Here is a 21877-nt window from a genome sequence, read left to right as displayed (position 1 = left end):
ACAGAGACCCTCACTTGGTCACCTAGGATTTCTATCTGTGCCCCCGTTTCTGATCTGAGCACATTTCTGATCTGATCTGGCTTTGGCAGCAGTGGGGACCCAGGTACTGCCTTGTCCCCTCACACCTCACCTGGCCAGAAGTGTTCAGGTTTGTCAGGAGAAGGGCTAAGCAGCACATGGGCTGTCCCAGTGGCATCGATCAGTGTTGTAGGCAAGGGGTATTTTCATCTAGGACCCTGTCTCTCCCTCCCCCCTCCCCCCCAGCACAAACACCATACTGCCAGGCTTGCAGGTCACCATGCATGCTTCTCCCTTGAGTGCCCACCCCCATCCCCCCAGCAGCCTTAGGAGGGTGCTGGCCGGTGGGCTGGGGCAGCTGAGCTGGGAAGGAGTGGGAAAGGGTGGTACCCTCTGACCTACCAAGTCAACACAGACTCCTGTTTGCATTTATACAATAGATCCAAACCTTGGTCAGTAATCTGGTCCCTAGCCCCTCCCAGCCACCTGGGGTGACACCTAGAATCCTACTTATCTCCCCACTCCCCACCATATCACACAGGGAACAAACAAGTGTATAGCTGGAAAGGGAGTGGCAGACCCACTCCCACATAGTTGAACACTGGAGAAGAAGCGCTGGTTATTGTTTGGTGATGACCTCTATAACCTGTAGGGATTGGGAGGGCCCTGCTGCCTTATATGGTCATAGTCTGATCACCTCAGGTGACCTATAGGATGGATAAGATACAGGAGAACTTTGCTGGCCTGCTTGGTGATAGCTCTGCCCGTGGGGGCTGTCCCAGGCCAAGGGGGTTGGTAGCTAATTACACTGAATGGGCCTAATGTTGTTTAGGGAACAAGCATGCTGGGCTGTGAGAGAGAGGACCACCAGGCTGGCACCATCACAATGGCTGCACCTCCTCACCTGCCTGGGTTCTGGGTCCCTGAGTTGGGGACCAGGCACAACACTCAAGGCCAGCTGTAGTGGGGGCAGACAAACAGTTGTCCATCTCTGTCTTCCCCCACCTTGGGATTGGGGAACCCGAGTTAGCTGCAACTGTGGTCGGTCCAGGTAGGTCAGCGGTGTTTGCAGACCTGGGGAGGGTGGTCTGCCCTTGTTCCTGTGAGCCCTCGAGACCTCCACAGGGAGGCTGGTGTGGTGACTCTCCGTGCTTGTGAACTGCCTGGGCAGGAGTGAGTGGCAGGACAGGAAGATGGAGTTCCTGGAGGATAGCACAGGCTGGATCTACATTTTGTTTTCACCAGCTCCCTGGGCCAGTGATGTCTCTGCTCCGAGCCTCAGATCCGCAGGGGCTGCCTTCCCAGCAGCCCCTGGAACCCTTTCTGGCAGGCTGACCAGTGACAGTCCCTCTTAGGACAGCAATTTCTTTCTTTGCTTTCTTTTCCTCTTCCTCCCTCTCAAAATAGTGCCTGAATGGGCTTGAGATTTCTGGCGGCAGTGAGACAATAGCCGCCTCCTGGCCCTGCTCCATCAGGCAGTCAGGCAGGCGAGCCAGTAGGTGCAAAGCTGGGGGCCCAGGGCCTTTCTGCCTTTCCCATGGCCCCTCCATTCCCAGGTGGGCAATCAGCACAGCCCACTCTCACTCGAGCTCTGGGCAAAAGGCCCACAGTGCCTGGCAGAGACCTGGGGCTTCATGCAGCCCCCATAAAGCCCATTTGTGCAAGTGTCCTGTCTGGAGCCATGGTTTCCTGTCTTCCCTTTGGTTCAGTAGAGGACTTAAAGGCCCAGGGGCTGAACTCAGCTCAAGGAAGTGACTCTCCTGTCCCAGAGGTGAACCAAGTTTAGGGGAAGGGCCAGCCAAGGTCTGTTGGACACTGGCTTGATGTCTTTCTGTCTCGGGGAAGATCTATTTGGATGCCATACACTGCCCTTCCCAGCTAGATGAGCTTGAGCAAGTCACCTCACCCCTCCAAGCCTCAGTTTCCACACCTCATAGATGAGGCTACCGGACTCCCCTATAGAGGGGTGGAAGTAAGTGTACAAAAGTTCAGAGTAGTTTCACCCATGCAATGAAGGTTCAGTAGCCAGGCTTCTGTCCCTGTGCCTCCTCAGATGGGAAGAGGGGGCCCAAACCTTTCTCCCTCCCATTGCCAATTTGAGCCTCCAAGCCTAACTGGAATGACAGTCATGGGCTACTATGCTTGGCCAAAGATTTGCCTTTAAAGTTGCTGTCAATGAATTGGGGCTCTGCTTCTTTTGAGAACTTGGGAACTGGTTCTCTAAGGTCGCCCCAAAAGAGGCAGGTCCCTCTCGCCCTCCCCCATAACTTGCTGTGAGAAATTCTGCCTGTCTCCCCAGCCCCTGCCCAGCCCCGGCAGGAGATGAGCACAGAAAGGAGCAAGCTCTCACTATTCTGCTGGTTCAGAGCCCAGTGACGTAGTCCTTGCAGCTGCCAACGGTTGCCAGGGAAACGGTTGCCAGGGGCTTCTGTCACCTGCGCCCCTTCCCCCCTCTGGTGCTGGGGGCCCGGGCTTCTCTTTCCTGGCTACCCCCTTTGTTTGAGAGTGCTTTGAGCAGCTAGCGGCTGGGGGCCTAGTTTCCACGGGCCCTTGGCCCCTTAAGCTGGGGAGACTCGTCTCTACCGGCCTGCTAACTGCCTGCTAACGAGCTTGCAGAGGCTATTCCCTTGTGCTGGGGTTTGCTTGCAGGACAGGTCCAGGTACTGTTTTCTGTTCCCTGTGTTCTCCCCTCTCCTTCCTCCTCCAAAACCTTCCTCCTATCTCCCTTCTTCCATAACCCCTTTCCCCCCTTCATGCTCCCGCTCCTCTTTAACAATGTGTGTGTGTGTGTGTGTGTGTGTGTGTGTGTGTGTGTGTGTGTGTGTGTGTGTGTGTGTGTGTGTGTGTGTGTGTGTGTGTGTGTGTGTGTGTAGGGGTGAGGTGGTCAGCATGGGAAAGTTGTAGCCAGTACCTGAAAGCGGGGGGTTGTACCCTCTCCTCATCAGAGACTGACAGGCTCATTTCTGATCTCCAGCCCCCCCCCTTCAGTGGTTAGGGAGAAGTATCTGAGAAGGGGGTGGCAGAGGCATGGGAGGAGGGGTCTGGAAAGGCCCCCTGGTGCTGGGGCTCCGATCTCCCAGAGCATCCTGGCCTGGACCCTTGTGGGGACAGTGGTCAGCTCAAGCCAAGGAAGCAGCAGTCACTTTAAAAGGGAAGTCCTTTGTAACAGGGAAGTTCTCAGAAAGAGCCTCAAAGGCAAGAACTGGCATTCTTAGAGCTGATGGGCAACTTGATCTCTGTGGGTGCTCGTGTGCTGTCATTTGTTCAGTGGGTGTCACAGTCCTCGTCTCCGGTTAGTTAAGAGGAACAAGTATGTTACTATACAGCGCACACCTGTAATCCTAGCACTCAGGAGGCTGAGGCAAGGGGATGGAGCGTTGGAGGCCAGTGGGGAGACCCCGACTCTTAACATGAACAATGGTAGTAGGTGGAAGAGCTTGGCGGCTTTGGAATGCTTCACTAATGCTCATTGAGTTATTGACACATGTGGGCACCCCGCCTTGGGGCCCTGCAGGGTGACTGGGGTCGTAGGGGCCCACGGGGTCATGTGCTCAGTGCACTGAGAGGGGACGCGGGTCAGTGCTGTGTCCCCTCCACCCCGGGAGCCAGGCCTCCCAGACCTGGAGTGGGCAGGGGAAGAGGGGAGAAAGGAGGATTGTTGGCCGACCTTGAGAACTGGAAGATTCTACACAACTCAGATGGGCATTTTGCCTGGCCCAGGCGAGCTGAGCCGCAGCCCCCAGAAAACCAGCAGGGAGGGCACTGGGCTGGCCTTGTGGCCTGGCCTTGGGCAACACAGGACACAGCTGGGGAAGGGGAACCTCAGCCAGACAGTGGAGGTGGGCTGGAGGGCTGTAGTTGGAGAGGGAAGAGTCTGCGCTGGGGGAAGTGGACTAAACATCCTCTGTCCAGCCAGGCCAGCTCAGAGGTAAGATCAGCCCGGCCCCCAGGAGCCTCGGGGACAGAGAAGGAATGGGATAGGTTGTAATTATCTCCTTTGTGGGGCGTGTGTGTGTGTGTGTGTGTGTGTGTGTGTGTGTGTGTGTGTGTGTGTGTGTGTGTGTGTGTGTGTGTGTGTGTGTGTGTGTGTGTGTGTGTGTGTGTGTGTGTGTGTGTGTGTGTGTGTGTGTGTGTGTGTGTGTGTGTGTGTGTGTGTGTGTGTGTGTGTGTGTATCCCAGGACTGAGGCTTGATCTCAGGGCCTCTCCTCTTGTGCTTGTCTGACTTCTTTGCTCAAGGCTGATGCCCCACCACCTGAGCCATACCTCCCTTCCCAGCTTTTTGGTGGGTCATTGGAGATCAAAATCTCATGAACTTGTCTCCCCGGGCCAGCTTTCAACTTTGATCCTTAGACCTCAGCCTCCTGAGTAGCTAGGATTACAGGTATGAAGCACTGGCACCTGGCCAGGAAAACACAGAGGCTCAGAGAAGGGATAAGCTAGGCCTGTCTAGACCTTGTGCCAGTCTCTTCCCTGCCACCCTGGGAAGGCTGTTTCCTGGGCAGGTGCTGGCTGGCATGTGCCTGGCATGTAGGAGGCAGCCACAGAGACTCATGTTCTAGAGACTTGGCTATAGCTTCTGTCTGCCTGAGCAGAGGCTGCCCAGAAGCACACAGCTGGTGAGGGCTGGAATCGTTGTGGAGGCCGCTCATAAGAACCCCAGTGGCTGAGGGCAGGTCTGGAGCCCCTGAGCTGGATGTCTCTCTTTCTGTCTCTCCAAGGCTCTTCAATCAGCTCCAAAATTCCAATGCTTTTGAGTCTCAGCTCCAAGTGCTTGCATGCTCCATTTTCCCCTGGCCCGCCATTTCCAGCATTCCCAGCATCTCAGCAGCAACCCCCACCCTGTGAGTAGGGCTGGCTCAGACGGAACAGCCCACTTAGGGACAGGCCTGCCTGGCACTTAATGAAAAGGGCACTACCCTCTAAATGGATCCTTGTGGCCCCTGTCAGCTGACTAATGGCCTCAGGGCCAGCTCAGAACAGAGGGCAGGTGTCTATCCATTGGCATCAAGGTGTCTGAGGGCCTGTCATTTTCACGTGGGTGCTGGATGTCTATGTATTCATTACAGTAGGCTGGAAGATAGCCCATCCGAGCTTTGTGTGGCTAGTTCCCTGTGGCAGGATTTATCAGAGCCTTTGCCATGTGTTAAGTTGCAAAAGAAAGTAAGGCCTGAACTATTACCACCGTGTAATGACAATTCCCTCATGGTAAAGATAGGGAAGGGTCTCAGGGGAGCACAGTGGCTGGGCTATAGGTTCTGAGGTTAGACAGCCGTGGAATGAATCATGGCGTGGCTGACAGTTTCTGGGTGACATGAGCTGCTTTGGATTTCAGTCTTCTTTTCTTTTTGTCATCTGTGGGGCTTGAACTCTGGGCCTGAGCACTGTCTCTGAGCATTTCAGCTTAAGGCTAGTGCTCTACCACTTGAGCCACAGTGCCACTTCTGGTTTTCTGGTGATTAATTGAAGATAAGAGTCTCTCAGACTTTTGTGCCCGGGCTGGCTCTGAACCATGATCCTCAGATCTCAGCCTCCTGAGTAGCCAGAATTACAACGTGAGCCACTGGCGCGAGGCTTGGATCTCAGTTTTCTTGTCTGTGAGACAGCATTGCTTTAGAGAGTGGTCGTGTGGGTTCTGTGAACAGCTGGCCATGGTGAGGACTGGCGGGGCCATGTACGGACTGTGCTCGGCAGGGCAGTGGCTGGCACTTGCCAAGGTGGTCCTTGACCCTCCTGCCACTCCAGTGTCTTTTCCGCTGGGTTAAACAAGACCCTAGGAGACCCCCACCTCCTGGGCACCAGAGGCTGGGACCCTCGCAGCCAGGTCCTGGGCTGGTGCCACAGGGAGGTGGGCAGTGTGCACAGGCTCACAGGTGGCACAGCCAGGACCCAGCCTGGCCCTTCTCAGTGGCAGGACAGCCTCGTGCCAGGCCCCGGGTGAAGGGGATGAAGGTATGGGTACCGTTTCTCCTCCCTTCCTCAGTCTCCCCACAGGGCAGGGCCTGCCTGGGCAAGTGAAGCACATCTTGATCCTAGGATTTGGCACCGGGAGGTGAGGTCCGGGCTGGCGGGGTGCCTAGCAGTTGGTTAGGAGAAGAATGCAGACGGGGCACCGCCAGCCTCCAGGGAGGGTACAGGTTTGATTTTTATTATCTATTAGTATACAAAAATTCCTGAGCACTGAGCTCACTGCTTCCCAGGACAAAGCGCCAGGCTGGGTGGAGGCCGGCTCTCTGCAGTCACCTTGTGTGGGCATCAGTCATCAGTTTGGTGAAGGGGGGGTGGCCACAGGGACAATGAGGCTTGGCATTTGTACACTGTGCTGTGCGGAGTGCTAAGCTGAGTGCTGGACTGAGTGTTGAGCTAAGTACCGAACCACATGCTAGACTGAGGGCTGAGCTGCTGTGTTGTGGCTGAGTGCTGGGCTGGGCTGGAAGAGGTTTGGCCCTGGTCCTGCCCATGTGGTGGGTATCTCCGATCTGTTGGGTATGTGGTATTTTCAAGAATGCAACAGTCTGTTAACCACCTCTGGAAACCACTGGAGGGAGGAGGGGCTCCTCTTACCCCCTCCTCCAGGAAGCACCTGCTGGAGCCTGCTCCACACTGACCCCCTGCCTTCCTTGCCCTGGCCTCTCAGAGCTAGCCTGCTCCCTTCCTGCTGCCCCTTGCATACATGCGCAAGCCTGCGTTATCCTGGGTTCACACACTTCTGGGCCCTTCCCTCTCTTGGGGTTCCTCCCTCCTTCCTGAGACCTGGCAATCCAGTGCCTGTTACCAGCCTCATGCTGGAGGTTGGAGAGACTCGAGTCCTGGTCCTTTAATGAGGCTGGAGTAGGGCCCCTGGGAGCTGCTAGGCACTGGCCCAGGCCCTACCTTTAGAGCCGTGTGGCAGGTCAGGGCCCCTGGCCTCTGCCATCTTCACTGTTGTCTCCCCCACTGTGAACTCTGCTCCCACAACCAACCCACCCGACGGTGGTGCAGCTGTGCCTCTGGATTTTGGTACGTCTGCTGGGCAGGGTTTGGACCCACAGGTGTTCTGGGGGTACCTCGGCTGGCCTCTCCTGGTGGCTGGGGAGGCAGGGAGCTTGGAGCTCAACTCTTCAGAAAGACCTTCAGGGTTGGTTTCCACCACACTGGGCATCGAGGGGCTGAGCAGGAAGGGAGGGTTAACCCTCCCTCCAGGTCCCGGCCGGCCGCTCCCCTTCTACCTCCATCCGCAAGGAAATGGCTTTTCCAGGCACTGCTCCCTCATGAGCCAGTGGTGACGGTGGCTGGTGACTCTGGCTCTGGGCAGAATGGCAGAGGAAATGACTCAAGCCAGTGTAGTGGGGCAGTGAGCCCAGACTGGGTCCCCTGTCCACCATGCAGAGCCCAGGAATGGGCCCCTTGCCTGTGCCCCAGGTTGGAGTGGGAGACAGGGGTGGCTCAGGGCTGACAAGCCCCCGCCCTCCCTCTCTCCCTCTGCTTGGGCCTGAAGAGCCCTTGGGATCCCCCACGGGTCCATTGTATCCGACTGGACAGCCTGTTCTGTTCTTTGAGCATGTTTACGGAAGGCCGAGGTCAGGGGTGGCTCTCCTCCGGAAGGGGAGCCTGGGGGGGCTGAGGGGCTCATCTTAGTCCCCCCCAGTCTGTTCTGTGGACCTATAATTGCCACTGTCCCCCACTTTTTAAGTTTAGGGGGACCTTTCCAAATCAGCATCATGTCCCTTTGAGACCTTCCAAGGTCAACCAGGAGGGAGACACCATCCCTGTGTGTCTTCTCCTGCCTCAGTTTCCTTGCCAGTCAAATAGCCTTGCTGGGGGCTCTGTAGATGTGACTGCTGCTATGGTTGTTGGGGTGCTGCTGAGCCCCAACCATCTCCCCAAACAAGCCTCCTGACTCCAGGTCCATGAGGCTGTGGCATCGTTCCACGGATGCCCCTCCCCTCCCCCAGCCCCTACACTTCTCACTCCTCATTCTGGGGTTCAGTCTCCAGAGCACAGCCCCCTTCTTTGCATCCTGCCACAGGGTAGACCCCAGAGCGAGCTCCATGGGTGACACTGCCTGGACTGTGAGTGCTGTCCCCATGCGGCCCCCCTAGGGGTCTGGAGCCACTTGGGCAGCTGAGGAGGGAAGTTTTCTGGGTGGGGTTGAAGTCTTCCACAGCACAGGAAGGTAGGCCTCATGCTCCAGGAATTTCCCCCAGGGGCTGAGCTGGCCTCTGCACAGGGCAGGGCTGGGGACAGGAATGGGACAGGCGGGCAGAGCCAGCTCCTGCTGAAGCCCTTTACAGCCACCAGATTCAGGGACCTCAGGGACCCTTGAGGACCCACAAGGACCTCAACTGGAGGTGGGCTCGATTTCATTCCTCTCTATAGGTGAGGCAGATGAGGCCCAGAGTGGGTGAGCACCCAGTCTGAGGACACAACAGCTAGCAAATGAGCACCACAGGATTTGAGCTCAGGCAGTCTATACCCAGACTCCTCATTAGTCCTCTTCATTGATGGACACAGCTGCTCTTGGACTGACTGCTCACAAGCCAGGGAGGGGCATAACGAGGCCCCGTATGTGTGCTTGAATCCCTTCCATGATGGTCTGCACCCTTCGGGTGATGAGGCTCTCACGCTTTACCCTGCTTTGTTTACTCTCTAGGGCCAGCCTACGAGGGTTGGCACAGGGCAGATGCTTCGGCCCCGTCTGGAGGCCATGTCTGTCAACAGCAGTGACTTAGTGAAGGTCAGTGGGTGAGAGAGATCCATGAGTTCTAGTCACTCTCCACGGCTTGCTGTGTGACTTTAGGAAGTCACAGGCTGGCCCTCTCTGGGCCGGTGGGGAACGTGAAGCAGAATTGCCCAATGACCTCTGAGCATCAAGCTCCCAGATAGAGCAGAGGATACAGGATGGGGACTTCCCAGAAGAAGTGACATGTGGAGTGTGAGTCAGAGGTGGCTAGTGGTGGGCTGCGGGAAGGAGAAGGATGGCGGGGCGGTGGGGGAGACACCCCTGTGTCTAAGGCTGGGCTTCCTTCCACTGGTCTGAAGTGGCGGGAAGCAGTCTGACAAGAACCCCACCACAGAGAGGAGACACCGAAACTTTAAAATCACAGCACAGGAAAGAGCGTCCTTCCTTAAAATGCTTTAATGTCCTCCTCCTTCGGGGGCCTGGCATGCCACCAGAGCAGAACCAGGACCTCGTCCACCTCAGAGTGGATCCCAAGGCTCAGTTCTTCCTGTTGGTTTATGCAGGGGCCAGGGTAGGTGGAGGTAGTCCTGGGTCAGTGAGATCCCGTTTGGGCTCTCTCTGCCTTCACTGCTACCCTCAAATACTAGGTTCAAAAGCTACCTCTTGCTGGAAGCCCACCTCGGTTTCTTCCAGACGTGGATCCTTGCATGTCCTGGGGTTGTCGGGCTTCCCTTCACCTGGTTTGTGGCAGATGACTGTATCCGTCTCTGCAGCAGACACAGCTTCCCACAGGATGGGGTGGCTGTTCTGATCTGTCAGGACCTAGGGTGGTTACTGCGGATGGGCATAGCCACCTGGTGTGTCTGTGGAGTGCCAGGCACCACAGTTCTGCCCAGGCAGGGGAAGTGAGTCCTTTAACCCTTTGGGCCCCAGCTGTCCCATCTGTGAAACGGACTAGCAGTGGTGCCCACCTCCCAAGGAAGGGTAGGTTCATGCAGGTTCTGTGGGGAGGGGCAGGTGTGGCCTGGTAAACACAGGTGCTCTTGATGGCAGAGGCTGAGCTCAGAAGTGCCACTTAGTCAGGGCAGCATGGGAAGAGAGGGGCCTCCCTGTCCTGACCCACCACCCTGTCCCTGTCAGTCCTCTCTGGTCCTCCACCAGGCCCTGGCCACTGGCTCCTGCTAGTGGTGGTAATGGGAAGCACACTTTCCTGTGGCTCCCCTAGTGGGTGCTGTGGACCTTAGAGTTGGCGAGAAGCTCCCTGGCTGATTTTCAGGACCAGTGGCTAATAGCACTAAGCAGAGGGGGATGGCGAGGAAGGCTTCCCTGAGGAGTTATCCTTGTCTCAGGGGTGATGAAGTGTGGTCTTAGAGGAGAACTTGGAGACCCCTTTTTGTCTGCATCTACCCCAGACGTGGCAGGGGTAAGGTAGTGAGGCCAGGTGGATGCTGGACAAGTTCTCCCACCACTTCTGGCCACCACAGAGAGCCACTGACCCCACACCCTGCAGTGGCAAAGGGAGAGAGAGCTGCAGCTCTCACTCAGTGGGCTCTGCACAGCCTTGAGTGCTTGGTTCTTCCTCTTTGTGCCAGTACTCAGGGCCTGGGTGCTGACTCTTAGCTTTGTCGCTCATGACTGGAAACTCTACCACTTGAACCACAGCTCCACTTCCCGCTTTTTGGTAGCTAATTGGAAATTATGGAGTTTGTACCGCCTTTCCTGCCCAGACTGGCTTCAAACCTTGATCCTCAGATCTCAGCCTCCTGAGTAGTTGGCATTACAGGCATGAGCCACCAGTGCTGTAACACCTCTTGGTTTTTTGACCCCTGCCCACCCCTACAAGCTGCTAGGCTAGCCCAGTCACCCTGTGGTGGCTCCAGCTAATGCTCCAGTCTCTTCTAGGTGGTGACATCTCTGGGGATGACAATGGCTGTCCAAGTGCTTCAGCGGGCGGCGCTGTTCTTCAGTCTGCTCTCCCTAGTGCAAGGTAGCAGCATTTCCAGGGGGTCTGGGGCTGTTGTGACTTTTGGTAAATGCCATTATATCTAGTACAGCTGTTGCCAGCCATTGCAGGCACAGTATGCGGGCACAGCTTAGCAGGTGAAGGGAATCATGGAGTAAAGAAAAAAGCATCTACCCCCCCCGACTTTTTTTTTTTTTGGCCAGTACCGAGGCTTGAACTCGAGCCCTGAGCACTGTCCTTGGGCTTTTTCAAGGCTAGAGCTCTACTACTTGAGCCACAACATCATTTCTAGCTGTTTTGTTTTTTTTTCTATGTATGTGGTACTGAGGAATTGAACCCGGGTCTTTGTGCATGCTAAACAAGCACTCTACCACTAGGCCGAACTCCTATCCCTACCTCTTCTTTTTGACAGAGAGCAGCTTGGAGCGGGGAGCATGAACTGGGTTTCAGCCCAGCTTACCTTGCACTAAGTGTTCTCCATTGGTGTGCATGGTCTATGCAACTGTCAGTAGTGGCCGTGCCTCATTAAATACTTGATTGCTGTTAAAATATACATTGCCTCTGAAATCAAATGATTCTTGAAGTCAAGACTTTTTGAACAGGCTTCACACAGAAATCTGTAGAACTCTTGAAGGGGAGGCCATAAGACCATGTCCCAGAGGCTTTGTGCTCACAGGCAATTAGCTCAAATTTTGTTCTCTCCCATGGCCCCTACTGGTCCCTGCCACAGCTTACCTGCAGCCCCTGCCTCCTCAGGTGCCCACGGTGGGGGTCCACGGGAGGACTTCCGCTTCTGTGGCCAGCGGAACCAGACCCAGAAGAGTGACCTCCTGTATGAGCAGACGCCAGAGCTGCAGATCACCATCAGTAACTGGGAGGAGGCTCTCTCCATCCGCGCCCCCTTTCCCCCCACTTCGGAGGCCTCTCGGGCCTTCCCAGAGCCCAGGGGCATCTACCACTTCTGCCTGTACTGGAGTCGCCAGTCTGGGAAGTTCTATCTGCGTTATGGCAAGAATGATTTCCTGCTCAGTGATGGAGCCTCCAGCCTCCTCTGCCTCCAGCACCGGGAGAGCTGGGTGCAGGGGCCCCTGCTGCTGGCCACCTCTGTCAGCTCCTGGAGGAACCCCGAGAATACCAGCCTGCCTGGGGCTTCCCGCTTCACCTTTTCCTTCCATAGTAAGGAGCTCCCCAGGGGGAGGAACTGGGAGAGGCTGGAGGCCCATGCAGGGTGGGCCTGGGAGGGCCTTAGGAGGGGCCCCTCAGGCAAAGCCTTGCCTGGCAGAGGAGTTAGGGTGCCCCCTGAGACCTTCAGTTTCCTCTTTGGCAAAGCAAGGCAGAGAGCACAGAGTTGCTGCCGACTGCAGGGGGGTGTGCTGGATGGGGCCCTGCGTCATGACCTTGGCCTGTCTGTTGCCCCTCCGCAGAGCCCCACCACGCCTCCCACAATGCATCAGCCTCAGTGGACATGTGCGAGGTAAAGAGCGTCCTCCTGCGGCTCAGTCAGCTCCTGCAGCAGCCGCACAAGGCCTCTAGGCGGCCCTCAGCCACCCTGGCAAGTCAGTGAGTGTCACCCCAAGGCTGAGGAGCCATCATCACCCCACTATTTAACAGCATGAGTCCCACGCTGAGTCCCATTGAGTGCCTTCCTAGCCGCCTCCATCCCTCCGGGTCTGCCCCTTCCCTTGTCCTTGCCTCTCCACCCTTGTACCTGCCTGAGGCCCTGCTTCCAGCCTCAGTCTCCCCCAATCACCCACCATGCTCTTTTTCCGCCAGGCAGCTGCAGAGCCTGGAGACAAAGCTGGCCTCTGTGAACTTCCCAGGGGACAAGATGTCCTTTGAGGAGGACCGGGTCAATGCCACCGTGTGGAAGCTGCAGCCTTCAGCCGGCCTCCAGGACCTCCACATCCATTCCCGGCAGGAGGTGGGTCACTCAGAGTAGGGCTCCCCACGGTCTTCCCTGGGGCCTCCCTGGAAGGTCGATGGCCCACAGGCAGAGCTGGCACCTGATGTCGCGGGCCACAGATCACACCATATGGATCCCAGGACCTGTTTGTCCCCATCTCAAGGCTCCCCAGTCATGGCAGGTGCTAAGAATGGAAGGGCAAGGCTGGGCACAGATGCCAGGCACAGCCTCCCAGGGAAGGCGCTCCGGAAGGGCTGGATCCAGAGTCTGCTCCGGGCCGGGCCTGAACAGAACCTTTGTACGCAGGAGGAGCAGAGCGAGGTCCGGGAGTACTCCGTGCTGCTGCCCCGAGCCCTCTTTCAGCAGACCAAAGGCCGGCGTGGAGAGACGGCCAAGAGACTGCTCATGGTGGACTTTAGCAGCCAGGCTCTGTTCCAGGTACCGGGGCTCCTCCCCTTCTGTGCTCCCTGGAATCAGTTGTCCTCTGGTGGAGACAGGGGAGGAGAGACTGCCATCAATCTCCCTTGCCAACAGTTCACACCTGTAATCCCAGCTACTTAGGAGGCTAAGGCCTGAGGATTGGGGTTTGGAGCCAGACCCGGCAGGAGAAACTCTCTGAGACTCTTATCTCCAAATAATCACCAAAGAAGCTGGAAGTGGAGCTGTGGCTCGAGTGGTAGAATGCTGACCTTGAGTAAAAAAGCTCGAGGAGAGAGCCCAGGCCCTGGGTGCAAGCCCCAGAACTCAAGAATTGGCTCCAGATGGGAGATTTGGGCTCTCAGAGAATGCTGGGAAAGACAAGTGTCTAGAGAGGCAAAGGAGTCTTCTGGATTTTTCTCCCAACCCTGAGCCCTGCCCTTCCCTGTTCTCTTTGCCCAACTGTGCATGTCTAGGACAAGAATTCCAGCCAAGTCTTGGGCGAGAAGGTCTTAGGCATCGTTGTGCAGGACACCAAAGTCTCCAACCTCACGGAGCCTGTGGTGCTCACCTTTGAGCACCAGCCCCAGCCAGTGAGTGTGGGCGGGGCCTCTAGATGGGAGGGGAGGGGTTCCTGAGAATAGGGCGGGGCCTCTCATCTGTCCCAGTGTAAGGCTGCCTGCCTGCTGGGGGTGGGGGATCCCCTCTTGGTGGGGTGGATGCAGCCGCAAGGGCTCATGCTCCTTCTCTCTGGTCCTCACAGAGCAATATTACCCTCCAGTGCGTGTTCTGGGTTGAAGATGCAGCACGTGAGTGTGCAGGGATCTCTGGGTGGATAAGTGTTTGGAGAGATGGGGTTCTGGGGGTGTGAGGAAGGACCCTGGGAGATGAACTGATCAGGGCCCACACCCCCTGTTTCCTCAGCTGGCAGCCCGGGGAGCTGGAGCAGTGCTGGGTGTGAGACCCACAGGGGAGAAACGAAGACATCCTGTCTCTGCAGCCACCTGACCTATTTCGCAGTGCTGATGGTACGTAGCTTACCCCCCCCCCCCACAGGCTTTGTACCCACCAGGCCTGTGCTCATCAACTCATCATTAACTCCCTTCTGAATCCACACTTTCCTCTGAGCTTGCCCAGAGGGTTGTGAAATGAACATATCTTCCATTTAAAATGCTTCATCTGGACACGATGGTGTATGCCTGTAATCCCAGCATTTCGGAGGTTGAGGCAAGAGGATTGCAAATCACACACACACCAAGCCAATGTAAAGGGGAAGTGACAGTAGCTTTTGTGGCGGGAACAGAGCTGTGGCTCCCTTCCTAGTACCTCAAGAGAGCACAGTGAGACATTCAATAGCCAGGAGAAAACAAGTTCACGTGCCCTCTGCCTTGTGCCTATGGCCCTTGCACCAGTATGATCTTGAAAACTCGTAGGTGGAGCCAGTGTGGGGGGAACACCTATCATTCTGGCTGAGCGCGAGTTCTTTGGTGAAACCAGGGGTTCTGGCCTGTGGTCACACTTGGGCCCCAGGTTCCCCTAGAAGAATGCCTGTGGTGGGAAGGCCTCAGCCCAGGAGGGCACGTAGCCCCCTCTCCAGGGAGACCCCCATGGAGTGGGGTGCTGAGCCCCTCCCCATCCTTGCCCAGGTGTCCTCAGTGGAGGTGGACGCCACCCACAAGCACTACCTCACCCTCCTGTCCTACGTGGGCTGTGTCATCTCCGCCCTGGCCTGTGTCTTCACCATCGCTGCCTACCTGTGCTCCAGGTAGACCCGCTGGGCCTGGGGTGAAATTAAGAAGGGGGAAAGGAAGAAGAGAGATGGAGAGGGCAGAAGGGGAAGGAAGCAAAAGGAGGGAGAAGAGGAGGAGGGAGAGAAAAAAAGAGAATGAGGGGGAAGAAGAAGAAATGAAGAGGAAGGAGGAGGGCTGGAGAGGAAGGGGAGTAGGGAGAGAAGGAATGCAGAGGAGAAGGAGGGGATGAAGAGGAGAGCTGAACCTCCTCTCCCATCCCCAGCAGGAAGAAACCCCGAGACTACACCATCAAGGTACACATGAACCTGCTCCTGGCTGTCTTCCTGTTGGATGTGAGCTTCTTGCTCAGCGAGCCAGTGGCGCTGTCAGGCTCTGAGGCTGCCTGCCGGGCCAGTGCCATCTTCTTGCACTTCTCCCTGCTGGCCTGCCTGGCCTGGATGGGCCTGGAGGGCTACAACCTCTACCGCCTCGTCATCGAGGTCTTCGGCACCTATGTTCCTGGCTACCTGCTCAAGCTGAGTGCCGTGGGCTGGGGTGAGTGGAGGGATGAAGCCTTGCCGCCAGAACTTCCTTCATCCACCAGTCCCTGAAGGTCTCACACCTGGGCTGGGCCAAGCCTGGCCCCAAGATATACTTTCAACTTTTCCCACTGCTGCTCCTTCGAGAAGGGCTCCACAGGCAGGGTGGCTAAGCACCTTGTACAGAGCAGCCAGGGCACCCAGCTGGGGCTGAGCCATGTCCAGGCACTGATACCTTGAGCCATCTGGGGCATGGCATAGACTCTGGCCTCAAAGTCCCTGCCCGCATCTCATTTCCCTTTATTGGCTGGGCTGGACCCAGGCTGGTCCCAGACTGACCAGCTCCAGACAGCTCCTTTGCTCAGAACTCTGTTGTCCCGCCCCGCTCCCCCTTCCCCACACTGTCCTGTCTTCTCCTCTCATTTCTCCCCTCCATCCAGTCTCTCTGTCTCAGCAGGGACCCCAGGCCCTGCTGAGGTCTTGGGGCTCCAGGCTGGAGTTAGGAACAAAGTTAGCAGAAGTCCTCCCCTATATGGGACAGCCAAACTGGAGTGAGGAAGGTGGCTCAACTTGGAGGCCTTCCCCTGGACAGGAGCCCTGGCCCCGCAGGGCAGGGGAGGATGGGCTGGGGAGGGGTTGGCTGAGGGGCAAGACAAGCCTCTTTGCTTCCCGCAGGCTTCCCTCTCTTCCTGGTGACACTGGTGGCTCTGGTGGACGTGAACAACTATGGCTCCATCATCCTGGCAGTGCGCAGGACTCCAGAGCAGGTCATCCACCCCTCCATGTGAGTGTGGAAGAGGGAGCGGGGTCAGAGGCCTGGGTCCCTCCCTTTCCTAACAAGCTACAAGCTTCCTACACCCCCTTCCTACAAGCTTCCTTACACCTGTCCTTCTCTGAGCCTCAGTTTCCTTGTTTGAGGGCACTCTGGACCGCAGCACACTGGTTCCCAAGTACATGGAAAGCCTGAGGCTGGGAGTCGTGAGAGCCACAGGGGATCAGTAGGGCAAAAATCCAGTCCCCCCTGCTCCCCTAATTCTCCTAGCTGGTGGGGGCCCTCCCTGTGGCTGGCCCTGCAGTCAGCCAGTTTTGATCTCCAGGCTGGGAAGAAAAGATTTCCATGTGTTCAGTGGGTTTGGGATTTTTTAGCTCTTAGGACCTGGTGGTGCTATTTATTCACTGCTCCCTTCAGCACATTGTTATCATTATTATTGTTTTTATCTCATCAGTCGTGGGGCTTGAACTCTGGGCCTGGACACTGTTCCTGAGCTCTTTAGCTCAAGGCTAGCTCTCTACCACTTGGAGTCACTCTGTATTTTTTTTTTCTGGTGGCTATTTGGTGATAAGAATCTCACGGACTTCTGTGCCTGGGCTGGCTTTGAACTGTGATCCTTAGATCTCAGCCTTCTGAGTAGCTAGGATTACAGGTGTGAGCCACCAATGTCTAGTACTGTTATTTTTATTTTGAACTCAGGACCTCACAGTTGCTAGACAAAGTACTTTGCCACTTGAGCTATACCTCTATAGCATTTTAATTTTTATTATTTTATTTCTTGCCAGTCTTGAGGACTGAACTCAGCGCCTGAGCTTGGGCTTTCCTCAAGGTTTAGTGCTCTATCGCTTAAGCCACAGCACCACGTCTGGCTTTTCTATGTATGTGGTACCGAGGAATAGAATCCCGGTCTTCGTGGATGCTAGGCAAGCACTCTACCACTAGGCCAAATTCCCTGCCCCTCTATAGCATTTAAAAAAAATATATTCTTTGTCAGTCCTAGGTTTTGAACTCAGGGCCTTGGTTGATGCTCTCCCCCTTGATCCATGCTTCCACCCTGGCTTTTTACTCATTAGAGATGGAGTCTTACTGACTTTTCTTCTCAGGTTGCAGCCTCCTGAGTAAATAGGATTATAGATGTGAACCACCAACATTTTCCTTGGTACCATATTTACATAGTACTTGAAACGATCTGACTTGTTAATGTAATGCATTTTGCAAAGGAATGTCACCAACCCTCAGAATAGGAATCCATAAACAGTGAGAACTCAGCAGGGAACACGCTGTTTCCCCCAGTGATGCGCTGACTCCCTCCCTTCCCCTCCCCTCCCTTCTCCTCCCTCCCCCCTCCTCTTCCCCTCCCCTCCCCCTCCAGGTGCTGGATCCGTGACTCCCTGGTCAGCTACATCACCAACCTGGGCCTCTTCAGCCTGGTGTTCCTGTTCAACGTGGCCATGCTGGTCACCATGGTGGTACAGATCCTGCGGCTGCGATCACACAACCAGAAGTGGCCCCACGTGTTGACCCTGCTAGGCCTCAGCCTGGTCCTTGGCCTGCCCTGGGCCTTGATCTTCTTCTCCTTTGCTTCCGGCACCTTCCAACTTGTGGTCCTGTATCTCTTCAGCATCATCACTTCCTTCCAAGGTGAGCATGGGAAGAGCCACCCTGGCAATAATGTAGGAAAGTCTGGGGTTTCCCTTCTCTGGGCCTCCGTCTTCCGATCCTGGAAATGGGGGTACTCCCCAGGCCTACATTGCCAGCCCTGTGCTGCTCCTGGGGCTACAGTCCTGAGTATGGGCTCATGGCAGGGAAGGAGGGGAGAGGGAGGGCTGGTCATGTGCAAAGCCAGCTTGCAGCCACCAGGTAACCTCGGTAGGGATGTCAGGGTGGGCATTGTCGCTACAGTGAAGGTGGGGTGAGTGCTACTGTGGGGCATGGCCCAGAGCCTCTCTGCGTAGGATGCCTGTGGATCTAGAGAGAGAGAGAGAGAGAGAGAGAGAGAGAGAGAGAGAGAGAGAGAGAGAGAGAGAGAGAGAGAGAGAGAGAGAGATCTACACAGAGAGAGAGATCTAGAGCCTGTGTACTCTCCAGAGCACCTAGTAGTATTCCCCAAGGTCTGCTGCGATTGCAGAATTTAGTCCACCTGGACCTGCAGATCCCATCTGTCCCTTAACAATTCACCCGTGGCTTGCACGTCACAGATGCATGGTCCCTGCTCTAGAGGAAAGACCTCCTCGTAAGAGCAGTGACCCTGAGGTCAGGATGGTGAGGAAGTGGGGGAGGCCAGTGAGTGACAAGGAAGAGGGGAGGATCCTAGTTGGAGGCCCAAAGGATCTTTCCTGCATTCCTCACATTCAGACACGTGCATGTGCACATACATTTCCATTCTAGACTATGCAGATTGTAGACTGGCTGTGTGGCCAGGCCAGGAGTTCACATGAGGTCTGTTTCCTACACAGGATTACTTTTTTTTCTTTGCCAGTCTTGGGGTTTGAACTCAGGACCTGGGCACTGTCCATGAGCTTCTTGTTTTTGGTCTTGTTTGCCCTGAGTTTTTTTTTTTTTTTATAGCTCATGACTTGAGCCAAGCTCTGCTTCCAGTTTTATGGTGGTTAATTGGAGATAATCACATACTGTCTTGCTGACTTCAAATCATGGATCCTCAGAGTAGCTAGGATCAGAGGCATGAGCCACCTGCACCCAGCTCAGATTTAAAGTCTTCATTTTCTAAAGCTTGGGGGCCATAAATGAAGTGTGCACGCGTGCACACACACACACACACACACACACACACACACACACACACACACTTACTGAGCTCAATAAATCGAATGCACTGGGGCCTAACTCAGGTAGTAGAGAATCTGCATAGCAAATACAAGGTTTGGGTTCAAACCCCATTATACAAAAAAAAAACCATTAATAAACCCGAGCAGCACAGTCGAGTGCCTCCACAGGTGCATGCTGGGCCCATGGTGGGTGCCTACCTGTTCACCTCTGCCCCTGCCTCTCTGCCTGCAGGCTTCCTCATCTTCCTTTGGTACTGGTCCATGCGACTGCAGGCTCGGGGAGGTCCTTCCCCTCTGAAGAACAGCTCGGACAGCGCTCGGCTCCCCATCAGCTCGGGTAGCACCTCATCCAGCCGTGCCTAGACACCCCTATGTGAGGGGTAGAGACGTGGCTCCCCCATTGTCTACACCCACCACTGGGCTCAGCCCACAATTGGGCAGTGGCAGACTAAAGAAGGCCCTGTTTCCTGGATGGATGGATGGATGGATGGATGGATGGATGGATGGAGTGATGGAGTGGTTGCCGTGATAACCAGATGCCAAGCTAGCATTGAAGACCAGTCAGCATCCAGCTTCAACTCCCAAGGGCTCAAGAATACACTGCCATGCTAGTGAGAAGGATCTAGGCAGCAGCAAGGACAAGGAGGGCTGGACAGAGTTGGACTGGAGTCCTACAGTGGGTGAGGCCCTCCTTCAAAGGCTACCTCCAGAGCCCAGAACATCTCCCTCCACCAGACTCCCAGAGCCCTTTTCCTCCTGAGCTTTCCCTACCCTCTGCCCACAGCCTGGGCACCCAGTACCAATGCTGTTATCTCGGGAAGCCGTTCCCAGTCAGCTTCCTGGTGCCTGCTGTAAACTCCCATGACTGCAGGGGCCTTGGATGTCCCTGATGTAGATACCTGGGCAGGGCCAAGTGGCCTGTGTGTCAGCGCTGTCCTGGACCAGCCCTCAGAGGGGCCCTCCTGGCAAGAACTCTGGGACAGGACAGGCACTCCAGAAGAAGGGGACATTTCTTCTGCTGACACTGGCTTGAGCCCCCACCTCTTACCACTGAGGTGGTCTTCAAATCCCTGCAGATGGCTGCCTGTTGTGTGGGACTCTGCTCAACACTCACTGGCCACTCACCAGCCTGTGCTAAGTGACAGGGACACTGACAGACTTCGTGGCTCTTCCTGTGAACACAAGGCCTTGGGGCTATAGGTACAAGGTAGGAGCTGCTATTCATGGATGGGCATCCAGGATATCTTCCTGGAGGATGCAGCATTTCTTTTTGCCCTCAGCCTTCACAGTGAAGAGTATGTTCTTTTTAAGTATCAATTTGCTCATCTTATTTTGATGTGTTTTTTTGGGGGGAGGTAGGGGGAGAGGGGGTCTCACTTGGAGCCCCCAGCTGATCTTGTGATCCTCCTGCCTCTGCCTTCTGAGAGCTGGGATTACAGATGTTGACCATCGTGCTCAGCATTCAGTTGTCTTTTGATATTAAAAAGAAGAGTGCGTGTTTATCGTAGAGACTCTGGAAACTGTAGAAGTTTGTCAAGAGGAGAAATAAAAATCAATTGTCTTTGCCTAACAAACTTTTGGAGAATTTCCTTCAGAGGTGTTGTGTCTTGTGTTATTTGAAAACATCAAGGATACTAGTGTTTCAGACCAGCCAGGAAATGGGAAAGAGAGGAGGGCAGCGGGTGAGGGAAAATATCTTCAGGCAAGCTAGGGACAAATGCAAACTGGCATTCATGGTGGGGATGCAAAGAGAAGCAGGGTTTGTGGCAAAGAGCAGATTACAAACACCATGCTGAGTGACAGTTGCCAGTCAGTTCTAGCCATGCAGGAAAGAAACCCATGGAGAAATCCAGGTTGGCAATAGGGATCTGTGGTTCAAAACTATTGGTAAGTCCAAAATAGGCTCAGCCAAATGATCATACATGAATGCTGAATTCAGCCCCGAGCTGAGTGAATTGGTGACCTGCCCAATCCAGCGGTGCTGTAAGAGTGAAATGACGATTTCTCTCACGTCCTTGCCTTCAGCCTGTTCCTCCAAATCCTCCATCAGCATCCTGCAACAGATCAGGTAGCCCTACTAGATTCCATCAGATTACATTTGGTCATCACTGTGTTTAGGTGTCAAGTTACACTTCTGGGCTTGGTGTGGTAACACAAGCCTGTAATCTCAGCACTTAGAGGGGGTCCCTCTGCCCTCTCCTCCCTCCTCCCTGTTTGCTCCAGGGCTTGCTGGGACCATGAACATGGGGCTTCTGGGTTTGGAGGTGGTGAGTCAGAGCTGCCTTGACAGCCCCAGGGCTGGCAGTACCCATGGTGGGCTACAAGTGTGAGATTTGGGGGACCTACAGTGCTGTGGACAGATGGAGGTCTCCTATGCCCTGCTGAATGTCCCACACCCATCCCTCCCACACTCAGGAAGCCTGGGCTCCTACCTTTTGGTGTGGGAGGTGTCTTATGCCTCTATTCTTGAAAACAGAGCCAATTCCCCCACCACACATACACAGGGCCTTGGCTGGGTAGCACAATGTGGTCAGAGCTGGCTTCTGTACTCCAGGCCTCTGTTCTGCAATGGGTCTCCTCCCCATAAACCCCTATCACAGACACTTCTCGTGTGTGTGTGTGTGTGTGTGTGTGTGTGTGTGTGTGTGTGTGTGTGTGTGTATGTGTACGCATGTGCATTGGTTCTGGGCTTGAACTTAGGGTTTAGATGCTGTTCTTTAGTTTTTTTCCCTCAAGGCTAGCACTCTATCACTTGAGCCATAGCTCTACTTCCTGCTCTTTGCTGGATAATTGGAGATAAGTCTCATGGACTTTTCTACTTAGGCTGGCTTTGAAACATGATCCTCAGATCTCAGCCTTAGCTAGGATTACAGGTGTGAGCCACCAGTACCCAGCTTTCAGCTTCTCTCTCTTGAATGGCTAGTTTCCAGTGGGCTTGGGTAAAGGGATGGAGTCTAGGGTTGGGTCCTACATGAGCATGTGACCCTCCTGCGAGTGTTTCTTGGGCCCAGGTGGCTCTTCCTGGACTGGGAGCAAGGGCTGTAGATGACAGGACCACTCTCTCCACAAGCACAAGACTAGGGGTGCAT

At 55.3% G+C, this 21877-nt stretch overlaps 1 protein-coding gene across 2 annotated transcripts; it reads left to right on the top strand.

The window, feature by feature from the left end:
• The first annotated feature begins 10473 nt into the window (after positions 1-10473).
• On the top strand, positions 10474-20362 carry Adgrg1 (adhesion G protein-coupled receptor G1). Of its 2 annotated transcripts, none has more exons than XM_090357581.1 (13): positions 10474-10665; positions 11398-11817; positions 12066-12201; positions 12415-12562; positions 12851-12982; positions 13438-13554; positions 13725-13770; positions 13886-13989; positions 14608-14726; positions 14978-15246; positions 15906-16014; positions 17375-17643; positions 19021-20362. In XM_090357581.1, exons 1-13 carry the CDS (start codon positions 10599-10601, stop codon positions 19149-19151), a joined length of 2067 nt encoding a protein of 688 aa, XP_090213707.1. In that variant the 5' UTR covers positions 10474-10598; the 3' UTR covers positions 19152-20362. The 2 variants fall into 2 exon arrangements, with proteins under 2 accessions (XP_090213707.1, XP_090213706.1); XM_090357580.1 differs by having other exon boundaries at positions 10479-10665; positions 14975-15246.
• The last annotated feature ends 1515 nt before the right edge of the window (positions 20363-21877 follow it).

The sequence above is a fragment of the Megascapheus bottae genome, chromosome 24, assembly GCF_031878675.1.
Source record: "Megascapheus bottae isolate mThoBot1 chromosome 24, mThoBot2.hap1, whole genome shotgun sequence".
Taxonomy (NCBI): domain Eukaryota; kingdom Metazoa; phylum Chordata; class Mammalia; order Rodentia; family Geomyidae; genus Megascapheus; species Megascapheus bottae.
This window is presented reverse-complemented; position numbering and strand designations above follow the sequence as displayed.

Coding starts and splice junctions, on each gene's coding strand:
- Adgrg1 (XM_090357580.1), top strand. CDS start 10,599: ATGACAATGGCTGTCCAAGTGCTTCAGCGGGCGGCGCTGTTCTTCAGT. Junction 12,202..12,414: donor TCAGCCACCCTGGCAAGTCA/GTGAGTGTCACC, acceptor TTTTTCCGCCAG/GCAGCTGCAGAGCCTGGAGA. Junction 17,644..19,020: donor CATCATCACTTCCTTCCAAG/GTGAGCATGGGA, acceptor CTCTGCCTGCAG/GCTTCCTCATCTTCCTTTGG.